At 44.4% G+C, this 21,909-nt stretch overlaps 2 protein-coding genes across 3 annotated transcripts in view; both read right to left on the bottom strand.

Annotated features, from left to right (window-relative positions):
* Positions 1-2,932: 2,932 nt before the first annotated feature.
* SIVA1 (SIVA1 apoptosis inducing factor) lies at positions 2,933-11,958 on the bottom strand. Its single transcript, XM_044436004.1, has 4 exons — positions 11,702-11,958; positions 9,249-9,461; positions 8,153-8,309; positions 2,933-7,298 (listed from the first exon to the last, which is right to left on the bottom strand). The coding sequence occupies exons 1-4, from the start codon at positions 11,817-11,819 to the stop codon at positions 7,232-7,234; spliced, it is 555 nt and encodes a 184-aa protein (XP_044291939.1). The 5' UTR covers positions 11,820-11,958; the 3' UTR covers positions 2,933-7,231.
* A 5,510-nt stretch (positions 11,959-17,468) lies between these two features.
* Positions 17,469-21,909, bottom strand: part of ADSS1 (adenylosuccinate synthase 1) — a 30,949-nt gene continuing 26,508 nt past the window's right edge. For both annotated transcript variants that reach the window (XM_044436000.1, XM_044436003.1), the window contains exon 13: positions 17,469-21,512. In XM_044436000.1, the coding sequence (XP_044291935.1) occupies positions 21,460-21,512 (53 nt within the window). In that variant the 3' untranslated portion in view covers positions 17,469-21,459. The remainder of the gene's footprint in view (positions 21,513-21,909) is intronic.

Consider the following 21,909-nt stretch of genomic DNA (forward strand, 5'->3'; position numbering starts at 1 on the left):
TGGGAGAGGGTGGGGATGTAGCCCTCTCTCAGCTGTGCCTGCCCGGTTATCTAGTCCTGCACCAGTCACGTCCAGAGGGGAGGGGAGGGGGGTCGGTTTAATTCACCGAGCCTCTATTTCTCTCACGGGGCTTCCTGTTCCCTTGAGACCAGGCCTAGAGTGCTTATACCTGGTGCTGGGCGATCGAGACAGATTGGGGATTCTGCTGGTGTACCTTGCACCCTTCTGCCCATCAGACTCCCAGCCTGAGCTGATGGAGATCGTCTCGGACCTGGTGTTGAGGACCCCCAGGATGTTGGTCCTGGGGGACTTCATTCTCTATGCCGAGACTGTTCTGACCGGGGCGGCTCAGGACTTCATGGCCTCCATGACGGCCATGGGGCTGTCTCAACATGTCACTGGCCCGACCCATGAACATGGTCACACGCTGGACCTGGTTTTCTTGACGGGGCAGGAAGAGGGTGATTTGAGGGTGAGGAATTTGCGTCTGACTTCCTTGTCATGCTCAGATCACTTCCTCGTGAGGTTTGAGCTCGGAGCAGGCCTTCCCCTCTGTAAGGGTGCGGACCCTATTGTGACGGTCTGCCCTCAGAGCCAGATGGATCCAGATGGATTCCTGAAAGCTCTGGGGGAGTTTCCGGTTGATAAAGCTGGCGGTCCTGTTGATGCTCGGTTGAACTGTGGAATGGGGAAATGGCCAGAGCAATTGACTCGATCGCCCCTAAGCGTCCTCTCCTGCCAAGCAGAGCCCGTCCATGGTATACATCAGAATTATGGGCAATGAAGCGGGTTGGGAGACGACTGGAGCGTAGGTGGAGGAAATCACGGGATGAATCTGACCAAACATGCTTACGTGTTCATTATCGAGCCTATGCTGTGGCGGTGAGGGCTGCAAAGAAGAAATTCTTCTACACTTCCATTGCCTCCTCACAGTGCCATCCAGCAGAGCTTTATCGAGTGGTACATGGGCTGATATACCCCAGCCCTAAGAAAGATCCTGTACCACCATCGATGGCCCGCTGTGATGACTTTGCCCAGCACTTCAAGGAGAAAATCTCTCAGATTCGTCACAAGCTGGACTCCACAATTGATTCAGATCCCTTAGGGGAGACACCAATGACCCTGTCTGGTCAGGCATTAATGAATGAATTTCAGTTAATGTGGCCTGATGATGTGGACAAGGTGCTTGGACAAGTACGTCCTACCACCTGCTTACTTGACGATTGCCCTTCGTGGCTGCTGACCAAAGCCAAACATGGGATTGGTTCCTGGATCCTGGAGGTTATTAACGCCTCTCTGGGGGACGGCCGGATGCCTGCCTCTCTAAAGGAGGCGATGGTCAGGCCTCTCCTAAAGAAGGCATCTCTGGATCCAGAGATGGCCGCCAATTATAGACCGGTGGCCAACATCCTGATTTTGGGCAAGGTGTTGGAACAGGTGGTGGTGGGACAACTCCAGGTACTCTTGGATGAAACTGATTATCTGGACCCATTTCAGTCTGGCTTCAGACCTGGGTACGGTACTGAATCTGCCTTGGTCGGCCTGTATGATGACCTGTGCAGGGAGAGACAGGGAGTGCGTCCCTGTTGGTTCTCCTGGACCTCTCAGCGGCTTTCGATACCATTGATAGGCTAGCGGGATTGGGAGTAGGAGGCACTGCTTGGGAGTGGTTCTGCTCCTACCTTGCTGGCCGATTCCTGGAGGTGGTGCTGGGGGACTTTGGCTCTGTGCCATGGCAACTCTGCCATGGAGTACCACAGGGTTCCATTTTGTTCCCCTTGCTATTTAATATCTACATGAAACTGCTAGGAGAGGTCATCAGGAGGTTTGGGCTGCGGAGTCATCAGTATGCTGATGACACCCAGCTCTACCTCTCTTTTTCAACTAACCCAGGTGAGGCAGTAGCTGTACTGAACTGCTGCCTGGCCAAGGTAATGGGCTGGATGAGGGCCAATTAAACTGAAACTCAATCCAGACAAGACAGAGGTTCTGTTGGTCGGTGATTCGAGCTCCTGGGTAGGTGACTTGGGCCTTGCCCTGGACAGGGTTGCACTCCCTCTAAAGGACAGGGTCCGCAGCTTGGGAGTGTTCCTTGACCCGGAGCTGTCCTTGGAAGTTCAAGTGCCAGCAGTGGCGAGGAGCACTTTCCTTCAGCTTTGGCTAATCTATCAGCTGCGTCCCTACCTGGAGGATTACCTAGCAACAGTAACACACACATTGGTTACTTCCCAGTTGGATTTCTGTAACGCACTTTACGTGGGGCTGCCCTTGAAGACAGTCCGGATGCTTCAGATGGTTCAAAATAGAACTGCCAGGATGCTGTCGGGGACTGTGCATTATTCTCATATAACCCCAGTCCTGTATCAGCTCCATTGGTTTCCCATCGAAGTCTGGGCTCAGTTCAAGGTGCTGGTTATTACCTATAAAGCCCTAAACAGCTTGGGACCAGGATACCTTAAGGAACGCCTTCTTCCATATTTGCCCGCCTGGCGCCGTCATTATATGCTTTTCAGCGCCAGGTTAAGCCCTTTTTATTTAATCAATATTTTAATATGTTTTAATATTGAATTTTATTACTGTATTTGCAGCCAGAGTGGGTCATCCATTTATTTATGCTGTTAGCCATCCAGAGCCATTAGTAACTGGATGGCATACAAATTTCATAAATAAATAAATAGCTTCTCACTGTCCTTCAAAGGGTGAAGAGGGCCTGAAGCAGGGACTCCAGGGACTTGACCTACAAGTGGTGGGGCCAGTTCCACGCCGGTTGTGGGGAGTGGAGTGGCTCAAGTGGCAAGGGGCAGCCTGGTCTTCGAACCCACTGACCGTTGTGCCTGGTGGCTTTGTGGGAATTAAAAACCAGCCCTGTTTATCCATGCTATTATCCCCTGAAAGCTGAAAATGGAGGCATAACATGTACAGTGGAAACTGATTATTTTATTGAAGTTATTTATTAGCAGTTCTTCTTGTAGACTCAGAGCATCTTACAGAGCAGTTAAATCCATGGAACAAATCCTAGGAAACAATGGCAAAAACTCTAGCAGAAGAATGAAATGGAAAACTGATTTGTCCAGGCCTCTTAAAGTTTTCTTCTGGTACAGAAAAGGGAAATGAGTGATGTTTTATTGATTAGAAGTGAGAACTCTGAACTTGCCTAGAAACAACTAACTAGAAATATCCCACCAGTTCAGTCCCAGTTAATAAGTGTGCTACTGTACATGGCAATTCCAGAGGTAGCTCACATGCAAAAACAATGTACTCATTTACTGTACCACATAATCTCTCTTGGCACTCGCAAGTCTTTCTGCTCTTGATTTTTATTAAATATTCCAAATTATTTTTTAGTGGAAGCTAACACACTTCTAGGTGCCATTTTACCCTCCAGCGCATCTTTTCAGAGGTTCAAAGAAGTGGTTTCCTATTTTGAACTCATATCGCCACCTCTTGGGCAACGTTGTCTCATCAGTTTAGCATCTAGGAAATGAGTGTTTTGCAACTGCTCTTGCCTACTACCATAGAGTCATTTTAGGAATGGGGGAAGTCCTTTCCCTCCCCACAAAGTCATTTTGCAAGGGAATCCGCTGCCCCAGCACTGATGAACCCCAGAACTCCTAGTTTAGCATTCAAAGCCACAGGCAAAGAGGACTTTGCCTTGGTTTGGAATGCAATGATGCCTCACCTGCCGCTTCAGTCTAATTGGCCAAGTTGAGCAGTTTAGATGAAGGAGTCGATGCACTCGAGGAACATCACGCTCCTGTGCAGAAAAACCAGCCTGGATGTCTCACTGACCGCAGACAGTGCAAGTGCCTCGATGGATGGGAGTTTTATGCTTGTCGAAGTGGGAGCAGCTTCTTGCATGCAGTCAACATCACATCCAGCTGTGGGAATTTGAAGCCTGTAGGGAAAGGACACAGTAAGGTCCCCTCTGGTCCCACCTAGTACAGCCCGGGAAGAAGTGTCCCAATTTCAGTTACAGGTGGAAATGCTCTGTTTGAAATGGCTTGGAAAATGCAAAGCCACAACCAAAGCAATGGCAGGTGAGAACAGCGTTAGGCCAGGGTAGGGAGGTAGCCAGAAATCTGTTGCATCTATATCTTATTTATATAAGCCCATTAGTGGCTTATATAAATATGTAAAGGGGGGTAAGAAACCAAGAATTGAACTTTAGTTCAATTCTTATTCTTCTAAAAACAGACATTACACATTTTTTATATTTCTGTCTTTTTTGCTGCAAGGTTCCCAAGGCAGTTTATTTACTCCTCCTGTCTTATCCTCACAACAACCCGGTTAAGTAGGGTCTAAGTCACTACCTAGCCTAAAGTCACCCAGTGAGCTCCCTGGCTGAGTAGGGGACTAAAATGTGGGTCTTTTTTGAGTCACATGCTAACAACAGCTAGTAGAGTTCCCCTCTTCCCCTGGGGACTCATGCAGTCAGGGGAAGGGTAGGCAGAGGTTGCGGGGGGCTGCACTGCCCCCCCCCAGCCTTTTTCTGGCTGCATGTTGACACAAGAAATAGTGGTGTTCAAATCACGATGGACAGGGAATGCACATCTTGTCTGCTGCTAAGACTGGGGCTTGCAAAGTCCAGCAAAAAGCTATTGGACAAGCTGTGGGGCCTCTGTTCTGCAGAGAAATGGCGCACAATTTTTGTGTCATAATTCTGATGGAAAACAAGACATGCACAGAATTTATCCTAGCAGAACCTCTGTGGCACACCAGAAGTGACTTTCAGTTGCATCCTGGGGATTCTATCACCTGCTGCTATGGAGGCTATCAATGGGAGATGAAGCAGCAGTCCTTGCATTCAGCAGCTGAATTTTGCAACTAAAAATCTGACCTGCTTTTCTCCTCCCTCCCCATGGTCTTTCCTTTTGTGTTGTGCCTTTTAAGATTGCAAATGCCAATTTCTGATGTTTGTGGGCTGTTCTTGTGCTCTCAGCTGAAGAAAAAGATAAAAAGCTTTGAATAAATAATAATGTAAGTTAACAACAATCGTACAACAGAGCTCTCTAGGTCTGTCCCAAGGCAGAGCGGAGGCTTAGATTTCTGCCTTGCTCTTTTTGGTCATCTCTGCTTTTGATACTAGGCCACATTACCCTTTAACTATAAATAATCCTCAATCCCACATGCCTTTTATTTTCACTGCCCGTTGTAGCTGCTTCTCTACTTGCTTCTCTGCTAAATCTCAACCTGGTTTTGCCTCAAGCTGAATGATCTGACTGCGCCTTCCCTCTTGAGGAAGAGCAGTGCTCAGCAGTCACAGCCTGAGCATCCAGCTTCAGTGGACCAGCTCGTGAGCATCTGACACAGCAGGCACCTGCCTGCAGACAGAGCTAGCAAAATCGCAAGCTCTAGCCCTTACGCTGCACACTGCTATCAAGGGCAAAGGAAAAGGGAGGCCAACACGCTTCGTATTCTCTTGCTGTAGATCAGGTAAAGATCCATCCGGAGCAGTCTACCGCCAACAGAGAAATGTACATGTTGGCCTTGGCACTGATTGTAGGTTTTTTCCAGGCCTGCAAGCATATCTGGCACTTGGAGGAACTGCTGTGGGCAGCCATGTCTACCTGTTCTGTGTATAGATTTTTGGCTACATCTTACTCAACAAAAGCTGCAGCATCTAATAAGGAATTGTCCCATTCAGCTAATTAGTGGCAATGCATTCAAGATAGTGCTTCTTTTACACACACGGTTTTAGCCAACCCCAGTAGTTGCTTCTTTCCGGTAGGAGGTAAATTATACGGATAAATTGTGTACTGGATCAGGTTGCAGTATTTACTGACGTACACGATTAAACATAAATGAATTCTCCATGCCTTCTGACAGCTGAAAGACTAATATTACAACAGCTCTTAATGCAGTGGCCCAAGGATTTTAAAATACCTTCAGTATTTGAATGGGTGACATAATGCCAACTTCCAGGGGATTCTTTGTTGCATGGATTTCACTGCTGTGCATATACAAATCTATTTGCATATGTTACCATGGGAAAGAGTGAACACTTCACAGGTGCTTCAGGTTGCCACCTTGGTGATCCCGTTACAAGGATTGGTGGAAGAACCTCACAAGTACTGCGACACCTACAGAAACCATCTTGAGGAACCCTTTTCTAAAGGATTGGTGACCAAAGGTATACTGATTTTAAACCTCAAGGTTTTATTTAGGTTAGCAGCTCTTGCTAGACCCAAGTAAGCAAGTTCTTTCTCATAACCCGTGGTCTCACCTAGGCTTTGAATCAAAGTTTGGTTTCATAAATTGCATATAGGATACATATAAATAACATCAAAAGGTAGCCCTTAGCTCTCTGACAGGATACAAGCTTTGTGTAAAGCCGCCGGGTTCAATGAACACCTAGAATTGCTGTTAAAATCTCTGCCTGAACTGAAAGTGGCAGTACCAGAGTAGGCAATATTAGAACAGCTGGGCCAACAGCTGCATGAAGTACCCTCATATGCCAGTCTGACAGTCACCAAAACCATTACTGAATAGAGGCAGGGATGATTTTCTTAGGACAGATTTGGATATTAAGAATCCCGGGGCTGTTTTCATACACAATCTGTTTACCTATGAGAACTGCAGACATTCTACAATCCACCTCAGCCTCGTATTATTTTTCATAAAATTAACTTTCCAGTAATTCTAGCATATCTCTGTTGCGATGCAATTCTCTTATGGTTTCAGATTTTCATACTTGTCCAACACCTTTACTTGGGAGAAGAGAGTTAAAAGTAGTTTATTTTTTAAAAAATAAACAGCTAGCAATATACAAGTGAGCAAGAGTAACTAAAGAACTGGGTTAGAGTTTATCATTTAGAAACCAGATCTAGAAATAACCTTTTTGTAAGGAGTAGTAGGTACTGCAAAGACAAAATGCTAATAAGCCAAAACAGCTTTTCAACAGATGCTATAAATAAGTTTACAACTAATATGTTCAATCAAATTTACATTCTCCAGGGACCAGAGGAAGATATTCTTCATTTGCATTACCAAAATAGATGCAAGGCTAGTAAAATATACCCTCCAGAAGAGATTTAAGTTTAACCAGGTCACACAAAATTCAGATCTTATAAAAATATAAAATGTTTATTTCATTAAACTACACTTATAGAAATATAATATTTTAGAAAAAGGCAATCCAACATATCACACACTAGGGAAAAAATGTCCAGCTATTAAAAATGCTTTTTTACAGGTCCCAGAGAATGTGTCCATAAAACAGGGCACTGCTGTTTCAAGCATTTGAGTCCTTAAACATCAGGCAGCCATTGCAGAGGATTCGCTCACCAAAATCATCAGTCCTAGAAGAAAGAAGATGCAAATTAATTCCGTGTTACATTTTAGTCAATAGACTCTAGGAGGACAATATTAGCTCTTCCATACAATCTCTGCTTTTCACAATGAAGCCTTTTAGCCTAATGGAGAAGCATAAGCACCTAAGAATTGCCTTGCTAAATCAAATGATGGAGCTGATAAATACATAGGCTAGTCTAGCTACAGGAGACCACACATTCATGAGGGATGGGTGTAAACATCTCTTCTCCCAATAAATTCCATTTTGGAAGTACTGCCTCCTCTCAAGAGTTTGCCAGTAAAGTTAATTTGTGGGCACCAAATGAGAAGGAAAAGGTCAATAGCCCAAACCCTGCAGAAGTCTTTTCCCATGCAGGATTTATTATATTTATACCCCACCTTTCTCCCACTGTCAAACTCAAAGCAGTGACATGCAGTTCCCTGGTGGTCTCCCCTCCAAGGTCAGGCCAGTCCCAGACCTGCTTAGCTTCAATATGGTGGATGCCCTATGCGCCTTCAGGCCATCCTCTGGGCTAAAGTTAAGCCGAACAATGTACTGAGCATCTTCCACTTGTGGAAACACTAACTTTCCATCATTTGGCTCAAGGCTTCAGGTCAGAAAGCAAGGCTATGTTCCCAGCTACCAGCACAAGGAAATTCTTTAGGCTATACATGCCATTCTTGGGATCAAACTTCAATCCAGGCTTAAAAAACAAAACAAAACAAAACAGCACATTCCAAAATGAACTTATGCCTTATATCATGTCAAAATTACATGCCCATTCTGGCAGAAATGTTGGTAATCACCACAGCATACAGCCAAAGAAGATTTAACTCAAGTCTGTTCTTCATGGACACTTACTCTGTGACTGAACACAAGGAACAAACAACGGCATTACAGCTGCAGCAGAGCTGGCTGCAGTTCTGGCATATGTACCGGTCGCACTGCGTGCAGGCTTCTTTGATGTCCATGGTCCTTACACAGGAGGAGCAGGCCACCGAAACCCCTACCGGCAAGGCTGCGCAGAAACACAGAGAGCTGCTTTCAGCATCAAGAAATGCGTCGTAGAAATGCACCTGCTTCAGAAAGCAAATCACCGTCTGCAAGCCATCTGCATAAAAAACAGAGCTGCCCACAGATCCATCTAGCTCAGTGCTGCCAACAATTTGTCCTGCCACTGAGCTGTAGCTTTACAATTTCATTTCATCTGGTGAGATTTATGAAGGCTTTGTCATACCGCCAGTCACATGCACCAGCACATTCAGCTTGCACATGATGTTCTCACAGCTGCAGGACATGCATGCTTTGCAGGGATGTATCTCTTACCGCCATTTGCTCACCTTTACAGAACACACACCCTACCTTGATGCACCCTCGAGCAAAGAAGGCCTTGTTCCTCTGCTCTTCCAAACTAAACTACCCACAAAACTGTAGAGGCAAGAGGAGTCACTTCCTACTGTATATACGTACAAACAAGCAGTTGCATGCATACAACAGGCACATTCCATTTCGCACGGCACCGTGTTCTTTTGCACAAACAATACCATGCTTGCAGAATGCTCTCAAAAAGCACAGCGGAAGGGTAATCATGAGAAAAGTGCGCTATTAGTGCACAGCGAGCGAGAGGGAAGGCATAGCCCCTGGGTGGCCAGAAGCAGGAGGTAGGATTCAGTGACTTCTTAGGTCCCTTCCAACGCCATGATTACTTACTGCAACAGTGAAGTGAGGAAGCCTTTTTAACTCAATGCTATGTTACTCACCTACGGCAGCTTCACAGAACTCATGAATGCAGCTTCTCCCCCAGACACGGCTGCAGCAAATTACACCTTGCTTTGTACCTGAACATCAGATGCATCGTAGCTACCTCTTTTGCTCTCCTATTAACACTGAACCTGATAGTTGACAGCAACAAACAAGAAAGCACACAAGCACTTGGCAGCGTGCTGATGTCACTTACCTGTTTCGCTTGCACAAGGCTGCCGAAGTTTTCCATCCTGCCCAATTAACATCTGTCCATTACACCTATGCTGAGAACAACCTCCTGGTTTGCTTGCAAGTGGTTCTGGGTATTCCGCATTTAGACAGGTTCCCGCTGTGTTCTCACTGCATGTGCTGCACGAATTATCCATATAAGCCTGGGCACCTCTGAAGAGCAGCTCTTTTGTTTTCTCTGCACAAATGAACAAGAACAGAGATTGAGACAGGAATGTCTGGAAGATAATCTAAACTGGTGCCCCAAAATTACAGTACCAGGAAGATGTACCACCTTTCCCAAGAGGGGGAAAAAGCCAGCATTATTTATTTAATTCCATTTCTAGGCCACCCCGTAACCCGAAGGTTCCTGAAGACATCAGATGAGAACCATCCCTCTTTCCCAGGAAGGAACTTCCTGTTCAGAGGCATGTTAGGAATACAGAAAGCTGCCTTGCACAAGTCAGACTGGCCCAGCTGATCAGTACTGCCTGTACTACTGGGTATAAGTTCGTCAAGATTCCTGACAAGACTTTTCCAGACCCACCTGGAGATACCAGGCCCTGAATCTGGGGCCTTTTGCGTGTTAAAGAATGCAGTCTACCACCGAGCCACAGTTCTTGTCCCTTTCAGCCTCGTATACTACTAGCTTTCAAGTCGCAGGCAACGGCAATCCATGCAAATAACTAGTAGTGGCAACGGTGCTCTTCCCAGCACTTCTCAAATATGCTCTCCTGCTACACTGAGTACCCATTTCTGCAGCCTCAGAGCCAGGATGCAGGGCCTTCCCTCTCTACTGCCCTCAGAACACTCGCTAGGGACTGCAGGTGAAGTGGTTCCACACTTTACTGAGACACTGCCAACCTAGTAAGAGACCCTTCCTTCCTGTAAGGCAATCCCTATGGGCTTCCAAGCTGTCATCTTTCTATATACACCCCAGAGTCAATTTTTTGTTAACGAGACAGGGAATGGCTTAAACATAAATGGAAAGCATTCTGGTACAGCTACATTTTGAAACTGAATTGTATAATAGATCTAAGCCGAACTTGACATCTCAATGTTTTAAAATTTTATTGAAAAAAATACAACATGTTAATGTGGCAGTAGTCTGTGGTAGCAGCAAGAAGAGCACCGTAGAAAAGTTAGGGCCTATGACTTCATAATTTGGGGGTAAGGGGGTTTCAGTACCAATGTTTCACACACCAAGCCCTGCCACCCCCCTTCTATACTTTGGATTTGCACTGTAGCATGAAGCCAAGACAAGTGCATACAGGCAGAGCTGTTTACAAAGGTTTTTCTGGACAACAACTTACTTCAGCAGATAAAATAAGAGAAAATAATGTGATGGTAAGACCACATAGAGAAATACACAGATTCAGTAAGTCAGGATACAATGGAGACACAAGAAGTTAATAAGCCAAGAGCTAGAGATCGTGTACACACACACACACACACACACAATCAGGAGAATTAGTGTACAGAAAATAGAGAAACTGCCCACATGCAAATTGGAATCTACAGAAAGTAAGACCACTAAACTTCTTGTCAAATATGCCCAGTGCTTCTTAAGTGCAGAGGAAGACAACCAGTGCCAGCTCTAGAAAGCCCGTGGGCAAGTCCTCCAACAGTCAAGCCTTTGCCAGCAGTTTCCTGCATTTCCTTGTCACATGGGGAAGGAAAAATGTTACTTGTGCCCCTCTGCCAAACACCACATCGAGTGTTCTCCACTCATAACACGGCCTTGGAACCTGATGCAGTATTTCCAAAACAAACACAAGAATTGCAGAGCCTCTGGGCATGCAGAGGGTATTTTTCCACCCAAGCAAGCCAAACCAGACAAACGTGAGCCTAGGGCCTTGGGCTTAGAAAAGAAACACCAGGTGGGGATTCATACGGAGGATAAGGTGCTCGCGGGATTTGAGTCCTGACTATGCTATCACGGACAGCACGCGTACATAGGCCAGTGGCTGGACAGCAGGACTGGGTCGCACTCATGTCCAGCTTCCGGATTTCTGGCAGGCAGCTGGTTGACCACTAGGTGAGCGGGATGCCAGACTCGGCCGCCCCTGGCCTGATCCGGCAAGACTTTTCCGAGCTGCATCTCGCACAGCTACAGCCCGGGCACCTTTTTCGCGGCAAGCACGCTGACGTCATCTGCCACCTCCCCCCACTGGGCGAAGCTGGGCATGACCTCATCCGACACATTCTTGCACGCGCTTCTTCCGCCCCACCCCTTCGAAGAGACCCCGCCCACCCAGCCGGGAGGCCCGCCTCCTTGGAAGGGACGAGGAGAGGAAGAGCGGCGGCCGAGAGCCAGCTCTCGCGAGAGGAAGGCCCTAGCCTAGGCTGGCGTTGGGCTTCGCTTGACCAAAGCCTTGCTCTCGCGAGAACACGCCCGCGCCGACTCTTCCCGCCAGTCCACTCCCCACGTTGCCTCACCGAAGATCTCGCGCTGGTACCGCTCGCCCATGACGCCCTGGCTCAGCTCCCTCAGCCTCACGCGGGTCTTCAGCTGCACCGGGGCCGACTCCCCGAACGGGCAGGAGCGCTTCGGCATCCCTGTCCCTCAGCGCCGGCCGAACAGCCCGAGAACCAAAGGTATTTATTACTAAGGAGCGGCGCCTTCCCGCAGGGTAAAGGCCACCGTCAACAGACCTCTTGTTGGTACCTCAACCTCGCAACCCGCCTTCTTTCTTACATACGTCACTGACTGGTTGGCCAATCACGGAGCGGCGCGGACGGAAGGGAGGGAGCGGTAGCATTGTTTAAAGAGCGTGTGGGCGGAGCACTTTCGTCTGCGGCAAGGCTGGTGGGAGGGGCGTTAGTCAAGAGCCGGCCGTGCGGTAGGGCGAACTACAACTCCCATAATCCTCCTGCCAGCCGGTTCTGCAGGGCTCCAGGCTGAGGAAGGGAGTGTTTGAGCGTCGTGGGCATGGGGAGGAGGGTCGGGGCTGAGTGAGTACACGACTCGCAAACGATAGTGACAGACCAAGGCTGCACATTTGATTTTGAAGAAACTTTTATGCTCAGTCATAGCAATGGTCCATCTGGACCAGCGTTCTGGACACTGATTGGTAGCGATCGAGGGTTTCAAGCGGGGTCTCTTTCAGGTGCAGTCCCGTGTATATAACTCCCAGTTGCCGAAGTTTTCCAGACAATTCACAATTATTTAAAAACATTAAAACTTAGGTATAAAATATGTATGTATTGGATTTATATGCCACCTTTTTTCTTGCAAGGAACTCAAGAAAGCTTGCATAATCCACCTCTATTTCCATCTCTCAACAACATTCTTGTAACGTAAACTGAGAATCAGTGACTGGTCTCCTCAAAGTTACCAAGTGAGCTTCAGGGCCAAATGGGGACTAGAATCACCACTCAGATCTCCTGAGTCCCAGTCCAGTATTCTAACCACTATGCTAGAATAAAAGTCAAAATGAACCCTAACAGCAGTACAAAGATTTAAAATAAAGGATTTAAAGCAAAAGATGCTAAAAGACTAAAATTTCTGAAAAATCTTTCAGCAGAAAAAGTCTGCAGTTGGTGCTTGGAAAAATACACTGTGGCAGGTGAGCATTGCTAGGAAGTTTATTCAACATCATAAGTATCACCTCCTCCTTAGTAACCATTCCTCTGACCTCCTTTGGTAGATACGTCCACAGATGAGCCACTGAGGACGATCTTCTTGTCTGGCTAATTATATATGGGAGGTGACAATCCTTCAGGTAATCAGACCTCAAGCCATTTTGGGTTTGAATGCTTGGGAGCTGGTGCTATTTTGCCTAAACTAGCATAGGATTACACCGTTAGTGTTTCTTGAGGCTATCGGGACTTGATCCAGGGACATTCTCATGCAGAACATGTGCTGAAGCCCAAACTACAGCCCCTCCAGTGCAAATGACATGGAACCACTGCCTCTCCTTAATTGGAAATTGTTTCTTCAATGGCAAGCTGAAAGTGCACTAGCTGTTTTCTGCGGCTACATCATACGTCTATCTTTCATAACCTTTCCTAAATATTCTGTCACATTATGTTCCCATTTTCTGTAACATGGAGCTATACCCTTCCAGAATTTTTAAAGCATTGTGCTCTGTGTAGAATTTTCCTTTTCAGTTAGTATTTCAGTTTAGTTTCACTGTGTGTGTGCGTGACAAAGCAACGCCACTCTGTACTTTCGAGAAGGTTGCAGGGGGTGGTGGAGCCCCTTCTGTGTGTACCAAAGGTCCCATGTTCAGTCCCTGGCATCTCTGTGTGGATCTAGAAAGAATTCTGCCAAAAACCAGAGAGAGCTATTGCTACTGGTCAAGAGGCGACATTAGGATTTGACTCTGTATAAAGCAGTTGCCTGTGTAAGATCAAAGTGACCTCCTGCCGGTTGACTTATGCCTATACTGCAGTCTTGGTCCAATCCCCACTTTATTTCATCAGAATTGTACCCAGTGAGGTCCAGCTCTGTATAAAGTAGCAATGGAAGTACCTTACAGGGTGGAATGGCTATTAAAATAGGATTTTGGTTTTTTCAATTAATTTTCTGAGCCTTCTTCATTAGAGAAGTAAACCAGAGTCCAGCAGGACTTGCTTCCAGGTGCTTGTGTGCTAAAGTTCTGGACAACACCCTGGTGCCCTCCGTATGGGGCAACTGTTGGAATTCCTGCTGATTCACACTGCTGGCGGGTGCTGCTGGGAGCTGAAGTCCAAAACACCTAGAGGGCACAAGGTTGTGAACTGCGGAACACACTTACCTGCTCCTGTTGATCCCAGTGAGGGCTACTTCTGAATAGGCATGTAACAACGTTGGACTGCAAGGCTACATGATGGCCAAATGGAAGGACAGCAGAGTTACAAGAATCTATGGCAATAGCTCCGCGTTTCTACCATGGAAAATCCCAGTTGCAAACCGGGTTTCAGCTCCCCAGAATGTGGACAAGTGGTGCTACAATCTCAGCCTACATTCCTACTAGGAATCAATACATGGTAGAACAGAGTTGTTAGTGGCTGTAGCGGCCAAACAGAATATAGCAGCACGATGGAGGGGGCTGATCCTTATCCAGAAGGCCCCTTTTACGTTGCACTGACAATTAAAGGGATGGAGTAATGGTAACTATTAATTAAAAATGTTTATTATTTGATTTACTAAAATATTTTAATAATCCCCTTTTATCAGAGTTACCAAAACACCACTTCACTTTGCAAGCCACTACTTTTATGTTACGAACATAAAGCGATGGCCTCATTGCTAGACGCATTTGAAGAAAGCCTCACCCCAGCACACACACTCTTTAAAATGCTTAAGCAAGCAAAAGCTTTGCTGGCATCTTCTTCCCACCTTTCCACATTCCAGATTTGTCTGCTTCTCTAGAACTTAAGTCCTTTGAGGGTATTCCAATCGCTGTATGTAATTGTGACCTGAAAAGAAAGTGTCCAGTGCGGCGTGTGGGGAGAAGGATGAATGGACTTTCACATTGCAAAGGATGCAGAAATATATTTAGACATCAACCTGCACCCCACTCTGTAGAGCAGTTGAGTTACACACAAAATTCTTCCTTTCTCAGTCTCCCACCTTTAATTAAAAGGTTTCCAAGTGAATACGTTAGAATTGCCATTCCTGTCCCTTGGAGTTGTACAGAAAGAGAAGAGCAGGATAATAATGTAATCCAAGCTTCCACAGGATTTTGTACATTCAATCCCTGTATTTCAAGAGCTGATTGAGTTGCTACTTCATGCCACCTAATGAAACTGAATTTGAATGGCTGGGGTGGGGGGGCTCCTATTAGGTCAAAACATTCAAATTTAACAAACACTAGGGCAGTTTCAGCAAGACTAGCAACAGGAACGCCACAATCCTTGCATCCTAAACCATTCAAAACAAAGAAAAAATACTTCTGAGTTGACATATGTAGGGTTGCATGGTGAATTCCTATATGACCTTCATAAATTCACCCTAAGAGAGTATGTATTTCTGCCAGAACCTGCAATTAGGATGAATTTATTAGCACTCCTAATTGAGCACAGGGAAGGCAATAGTTTGCTTGTTTAAAATTTGTATAGCAAAGTGAGCAAGAGCTATAAGCAATGGTAGATGAATTAAATTATTAAAATATGTTGTTAAAAATGTTGATCCAAAAGAGGCTCAAAAGTGAGCAGCAGAAAGCTGTTCTCAGTTGCTTTTCTCCATTGAAAATGTCAACTAGAGGGTTCTGGGGCAGGTATGTAACCCAGGACAAGCTCATACCTACATTATGGTTTTTTTGCAACACGCCACTACTCAGTGCAGAGCCGGCCGAACTCTTCCAGCAGAAACACCCAAGGTGTTAACCTCAGCACTCTTGGCAGCATTTACTGCTGTGTGGGTTTTGTTTTTAAATGTGTGGGCTCAACCACAACGGCAACAAATGCTGTTTTGTCTGTATTTCTGTTTTTGACATGCTGTCGGAACAGCGTGGGTTGATCCGCTAAATGGCCAGTGTGCTCGCCAGTGGATTGCCTATATAGTATTGTTGCTTTGGAGAATGATTTGCTGCTACTTCTCAATAAGGTGAGGCTTCCCCCAGAGACACAAGGTCACCATTTTGAGGTGCCGTTAGACTCTTCCCTTTGTTTCCAATGCCCATGTAGTAGCATCTGTGTCAAAAAGCACTTTTCAGCAGACTGGATTGGCAGAGATCACTTGACCAGTTTTTCATATCCTGGTTCACATCCAAATTAGTCCACCAGAATGTATTTTATTTATTTATGCAAATTTATAGGCCATGTATTACTGCCGAGGCCTTCCTAGGTGGCTTATTTTATGTGGGTCTGCCTTTGAAGTCTACCCAGAAACTTCAGCTACTGCTAAATACAATGGCTTGAACTAACGGCACGGAACATATCTAAGCGCTGAGAATGGAGCTGCATTGCTTTCCAGTGTGTTTTCAGCCACAGCTCCTAATGCTAAGTTTGACTTTGAAAACCCTTTACATTTTGGGATGCAACCCCTCCAAAAACCATCTTTGGAGGGGTCAAAGGCCATATCTGCTTGAAGAAATGGTGCGGGGGGGGGGTCATCAAACAGTGGTTGAAAACAGACTTCTCTTCTGTGTCCTTTTCATTCTATTTGCCCTCTTCTTCGTCCCCCACTTTCCCATTCATTTAATCATCCAGTCGAGTTATTTCCCTTGATGGTGATAAAACAAAATGACAGATTTGTGCCCAAGTCACTAGAAATGCGGCAAGTGCAGCTAAGATTGCACATAAAGGGATTAAATGGCACATTAATATTTGCCTTAAACATGTCAGTTCAACAAAGATTACTGCTCCCGGAACATCACACACATTACAGACAAATCTTTCTTCTGTAATTATCGGATTGTTTAACTCTAGCATATGCCGTATGTTTTTATGGAATACAGCCACTGTGGTGCAGTGGTTAGAGTTCTGGACTAGGACTGGGGAGATGCAGGGTTTAATCCCTGCCTGGCCATGGAGTTCCCTGGGTGACTTTGGGCCTCTCACACAGATTAGGATAAAATGGAGGAGGAAGACTGTGTAAGAAATACAGAAATTAATATTACTACTAGCTATAATAGTGTATGAAATGTCACCCCGCATCTTTGGACCAACCTCCCTGCTGTGGCCTGCCTGGCACCAAATCTGCCATCTTTTCAGCACTGGGTGAGGAAAGCCTTTAAAGAGCCACTTGGTTATCCAGGTGCTTTGCTGATTCTTCTTCTTGCTGGGTCTTTTTATTGTATTTTTTTACAGTAAAACTACTTTAAAATTTAATTGTTCTTTGTATTGTGTCACATTTTGTTTTATACATGTTTGTAAACTACCCAGAGAGCTTCAGCTACATGGTGGTATAGAACTGAAATAAATAAAACATGATTTAGAACTATTCCTTAGCAATGTTATATTTTATTGTGCAAATTGGGAGGAATGCTTTAGGTACTTTGAGCGTGGTTTTATTTAATTATTGAAAACTTCCATACCAGCCCTTCACAGATTTCTCAGGACAGTTTACAACAAGCGGTTTACACGGTTTTACCATGGTAAAGTGACATACAAAATACTGAAGATTCTGCCACTCATGCTGACGTAAAATACAGTGCCATCCTCCAAAACTGCAACTGATTGCCAGAAATGTTGATGCACAATAGTGGAAAATTACCTAATCAATAGGCTGTGAATAGGAGTGAAAAAGAGGAGACTCAAGAGACCAAGTCCTACACCCCTTTATCTTGTAAGACTTTATTAAGCAAAAGAAAGAGCTGCAAGATAAAAGGCTACAGCTCCATTTCCAATGTACAAAAATGATTGAGAACACTTGTAGTGCATTTGTTGAGCAGTGTACACCCAATGACATCAGCAACAGGGTGACGGAGAGAGCATAAATGTGTTAGATGTAAAACCTTTTCACTGTACTTGCTGTGATGTATGACTTAAGACGTTTTAGTGTCTTTTCATGCCATTCCCCTCATTAATTCAATTACAGAATTTTGTTTCAGACTATTAAAATTTCAGTTAACCTGTACACTGAACAAAGTGACTCTAAATTATTATAACCCAATTCCAAGTAAAGGTTCAATATAATGTTTAACAGGAAACATCAAGAGAGTAATATGCGTTGTTCACATCAAACACATTTCTGATTAAGGTGTGTATCATCCAGTGGACTGTAAAATAATTCCTCAATAAATAAATATTTAAAACTTACTCAGTGCTATTACTTTGTGGGAACAAACATTTCCAATAAAATAAACCATCAGTTCAATAAAGTTCTCTATTTATAACAGTTAAACAGAATAAATTTGCGGGAACAAAAGGTCAGCTGTGATTTTGTGCAAACTGAAAGGCCTGATAAGGAGTTCCGTAGAAGGGAGCAAAAGCTACCAAAATGTTCGTATGCAGTATCCATTCATTCGAATGGGTCTTGCATGGGAACACTTAATGCCTTCAGCTGTATTTCCACAACTTGTATACAAGGATTTCTTTTGGAGAGGTGCCCCCCACCCCACCATCATTATACTCTGCATGCAGCAAATGAGTAATATATTGACAAATGCATCTGGGCGATGCAAAAAAAAAAAAAAAATAAGGACAGCAATGGCATTTCAAATATAAAGCTAGATTTGTTCAAGAGGCACAGAACACAACCACAGAACTTTGTGAGCAAGTAACTGATTTGCAGTGGAGCCAGTCTTGTTAATACAGGGTAAAGGCCACGCTGGTGAACTTCCCTTAGATGCATATATACTGAGGCACTGTAGGTTAAGGGAAGGGTCCTGAACCATTTCTGACAGGACTGGAGCCTTTCAGAAAGGCACACTGCTTGACAGAAGCTTTCCCAGATCCACACTCATAATCAGTACTTTTAGAAGTGATTTACAAAACATTAGAATCTGAGTAATGTTCTTCACCTGGTCTACATAACAGTTAAATCTTTTCAAAAGTCAAAGGGAGACTTAGAGGATTCTCATAAAAACCAACAGGAGGTATTCTGGAGCAGTCTTGCAGGAAATACAAAGAATCCTGCGGCATCTTAGACGAACATGTTTATCATGGCATGCACCAAGCTAGAACCTACTTTTGACTATATGAGGTAGGTAAAGCAAGTATCATGTGCCATGTTATTCTTGGCAAGCTGAGGCAGAGGCACTGGCCAAGAACAAGAGATGGGCAAGATTTGCTTCTGCTTAATCACAGGGCATTTCTATTTTCACAGCAGCCCCTGACGAGGCACAAAGGACTGCCCCTCAGAAGGAAAAAAAATAAATTTATCTTAGAGCAAATGCTTCTGTGGAGCCCAGTAATTAAGTGATCACTATCCAATACACCAGAACACCCAATTTCTTTTACAGCAGTTAAGCATGCTTGCCTCTGCATTGAATTGTATGTAACAATTAAGAAAAAGTTAAATGCAGAGTTTTCTGTGCTTGAGTTTCTACCATTAAGGAAGAATCAACCTACATCCCCCCACACTGTTTAAGACAATTGTACTGCATTGCAGCTAAAAAAGACCCAACGTGTACACAAAAGAAGAATAATCGAGAGGAACTAAACTAAATACACATTAGCTGCTGTTCTTGAGATCTTGTTTATCTAACTTTAACTGTTTTGGTCATGATGAGATTGTCAAGGATCATAATGCTTAGCATCCTGATTGTGCTTTCAAGTGTTCAAAGCACTTCCCTTGCATTATGTAACTACAATCCTTACAGCAGCTTTGTAAGATAGGTCAATATTATGACCCCTCTCCACTTATTGCAGACAGGAGGGGAAGGACTAAGGCTTGTCCAAAGCTGCCAAGTGAGTTAATGGCAGAGGTAAAATTCAAACCAGGGACTTCCTGGTGTTTAACTCGGCCCTCTAACTACTATGCAAGCTCTAGATCAACATACTGCTGTAGAGATTTGCAAGTAAAATGCCTAAGAAGATTTCTTGCCATCTTTAAAAAGATACTACCACGTTTGAAAGAAACAGCCCTGACTCATGCACACAACTGTGCCCATGGAGCTTCCACATATACTAAGATTTCCCCCCTAGCTGAGATTCTCAAGTGTATCTGTGAGGAAGGGCAGCTCACGCTCCATGAGTGGTCCGGGTGCACCCACTAGTGTGTTCACTCTGGAGCTAAAATGCCTGTGGCACTCAGAATCCCAGTAGAAGTTCATAGTCCATGTTAGATGTTTGGGTATATGCACAACCCATGAATCATATACTGGTGATTTTTGCCTTGCATGGGATATTTAGTAGTAATGTAAAAACATGAAGTCTGTTCTTAAATTTACATCTCACAAACAAACACACGGCCTCTATTTCTGAAGTACTGCCTTAAAAGCAAGATAAACTACAACATCAAAACATCAGCATGTTGGTAACTTGCATCCTCAAAACAATATACAGAAGTGACAAGAAATTCCCCAATCTTCCTCCCCATTTAAAGGGCTGGGAACTAGCTCACAGTTCTTAAAAAATTAAGTTGGGGGTTATTGTGCATTCCCTGGCATGTTGGTGGGGCTACAACGAGGAACCGGCCAGCCAGCTCATTCCTGGGGAACTTATTCTTCTCCCCATCAGACTTCCTAGCTTTTCAGCATCTGTGCTGCTAAAGGTCACTTCCAGATGAGGCTTTTACTGTGCAGTCACACTGCTTCATTCATGGAATTTTATGGGTAATCCAAGCAAATTCATTTTGTAGCCCTCTCCGACTTTCCCACCACTACTTCTGTCTTTTATCAGGTTTTTAAAAAGTATGTTAAGGAAGAAGAGATGGTATAGCTGCACAATGTCTTTTGACTGGCAACAAAAGGAGCCCTCCATCTGGAAGCACCCTTCAAGGCTGGTGCCTGATTGGTACATCTGCTCAGTGTACTGTACTTTAGGGACCGTCCAAAGTGCCACAAGCGATTGTGGTCCTAGTGCTGATTAGCAAAATACAGGCACAGATGACACCACAGCAGCAAAAGTGACTTTTTCTCCCGTTGCAACTCCCTATATTTTTAAAATTTGCTGTGGTTTTTCTCCCTGCCTGTTGCACACTAAGGCAAACAAGCAGCACCTTGGAAGAGCTTCACGTGGAGTGTCCACTGGGAAATATCTGAAAGGAAGTTCTTTATCTCAAGGTCACTCAGCTATCTCCAGTTTGACCCACTCCCAACTAATGCTGTTTGCGACTGGCTTACCTCCTCTTGCTATGACATAACCTCATTTGCCTCTCCTTATTTTATATTTAAAGAACTTTTACTTACACAAATCAGTTTCCACAAGTACATTTGCTTCAACTGCTGGACTTGAAAAGGATGGCTTAGTTCTACTAGCTTTTAAAGAAATGTTCTGAACTATAACCAGCCTAATTTTGAAAGCCAGTAAGTACATTTTCTGCTGCCACTTTCTCACTCCCTGACATAGGAACATGAATATTCGGTTTACAGTCTTTTACAATCTGGCATAAATTTCAGTACTGGTAGTGTGTTTAAGAATAATTCCATATGTATCTGTCACTTTTCAAATGTGACCTTAAAATTTCCCATCCACAAATCTCTCACATTCTTATTCTGAGTTCCTGATTCGTTTTATATGAAACTGACAGTACAAGATACGTCTAATTATAGTCTAGGAAGAGCTTTTTGATTTTAACAGCATCTTCATCCAAGCTCAGGAACAGAAAGGAACAGATGAACACTAAACTGTGTTTCTTGGCGCTGAGGTCCTATGTACATTTAGAAGAGCTGGATCATAGATTCCCTTGATTTTCCAACTCCAACCCATTTAACTGAAGATAAGAGAAATAAATAATTATTAGAACTATTCTTTGGGATATAAGCATCACAAGGAAATCTATCTTAGGTTGTAATACTGGTGTATGGATTCTAGAAGCCCAGTCCTCAAAAGCAGGAATGAACTCCAGTAACAGGAAGAATGTAATTGTTTAAATAATGACAGAAAATACCAATAAAATAGTGTGTTTTGACTTCCATACATGCTTTAAAAACATAAAATTATGCCATAAACACACAAATCAGTTTGAATAACTAAAGATGAGGCAAAGCTGTGCCATACTTGGCTATAGTAATCTTAGCAGTGGTATTATCTAGCCCAGAAAGTCCCAGAACTCTGGAGGACTACAAATACTTTGCCAAATTCCATACCCCCAGATGCAACCCTTAGAC

This window comes from Varanus komodoensis, unplaced genomic scaffold (genome assembly GCF_004798865.1).
Source record: "Varanus komodoensis strain SLA01 unplaced genomic scaffold, ASM479886v1 scaffold3, whole genome shotgun sequence".
Taxonomy (NCBI): Eukaryota; Metazoa; Chordata; class Lepidosauria; order Squamata; family Varanidae; genus Varanus; species Varanus komodoensis.

Excerpts from the sequence above, each read along its gene's own strand:
- SIVA1 (XM_044436004.1), bottom strand. The coding sequence starts at position 11,819 with ATGCCGAAGCGCTCCTGCCCGTTCGGGGAGTCGGCCCCGGTGCAGCTG. Across the intron at positions 9,462-11,701 it reads GTACCAGCGCGAGATCTTCG|AGAAAACAAAAGAGCTGCTC; the intron begins GTGAGGCAACGT and ends TCATTTGTGCAG. Across the intron at positions 7,299-8,152 it reads TCCTTGTGTTCAGTCACAGA|GACTGATGATTTTGGTGAGC; the intron begins GTAAGTGTCCAT and ends TCTTTCTTCTAG.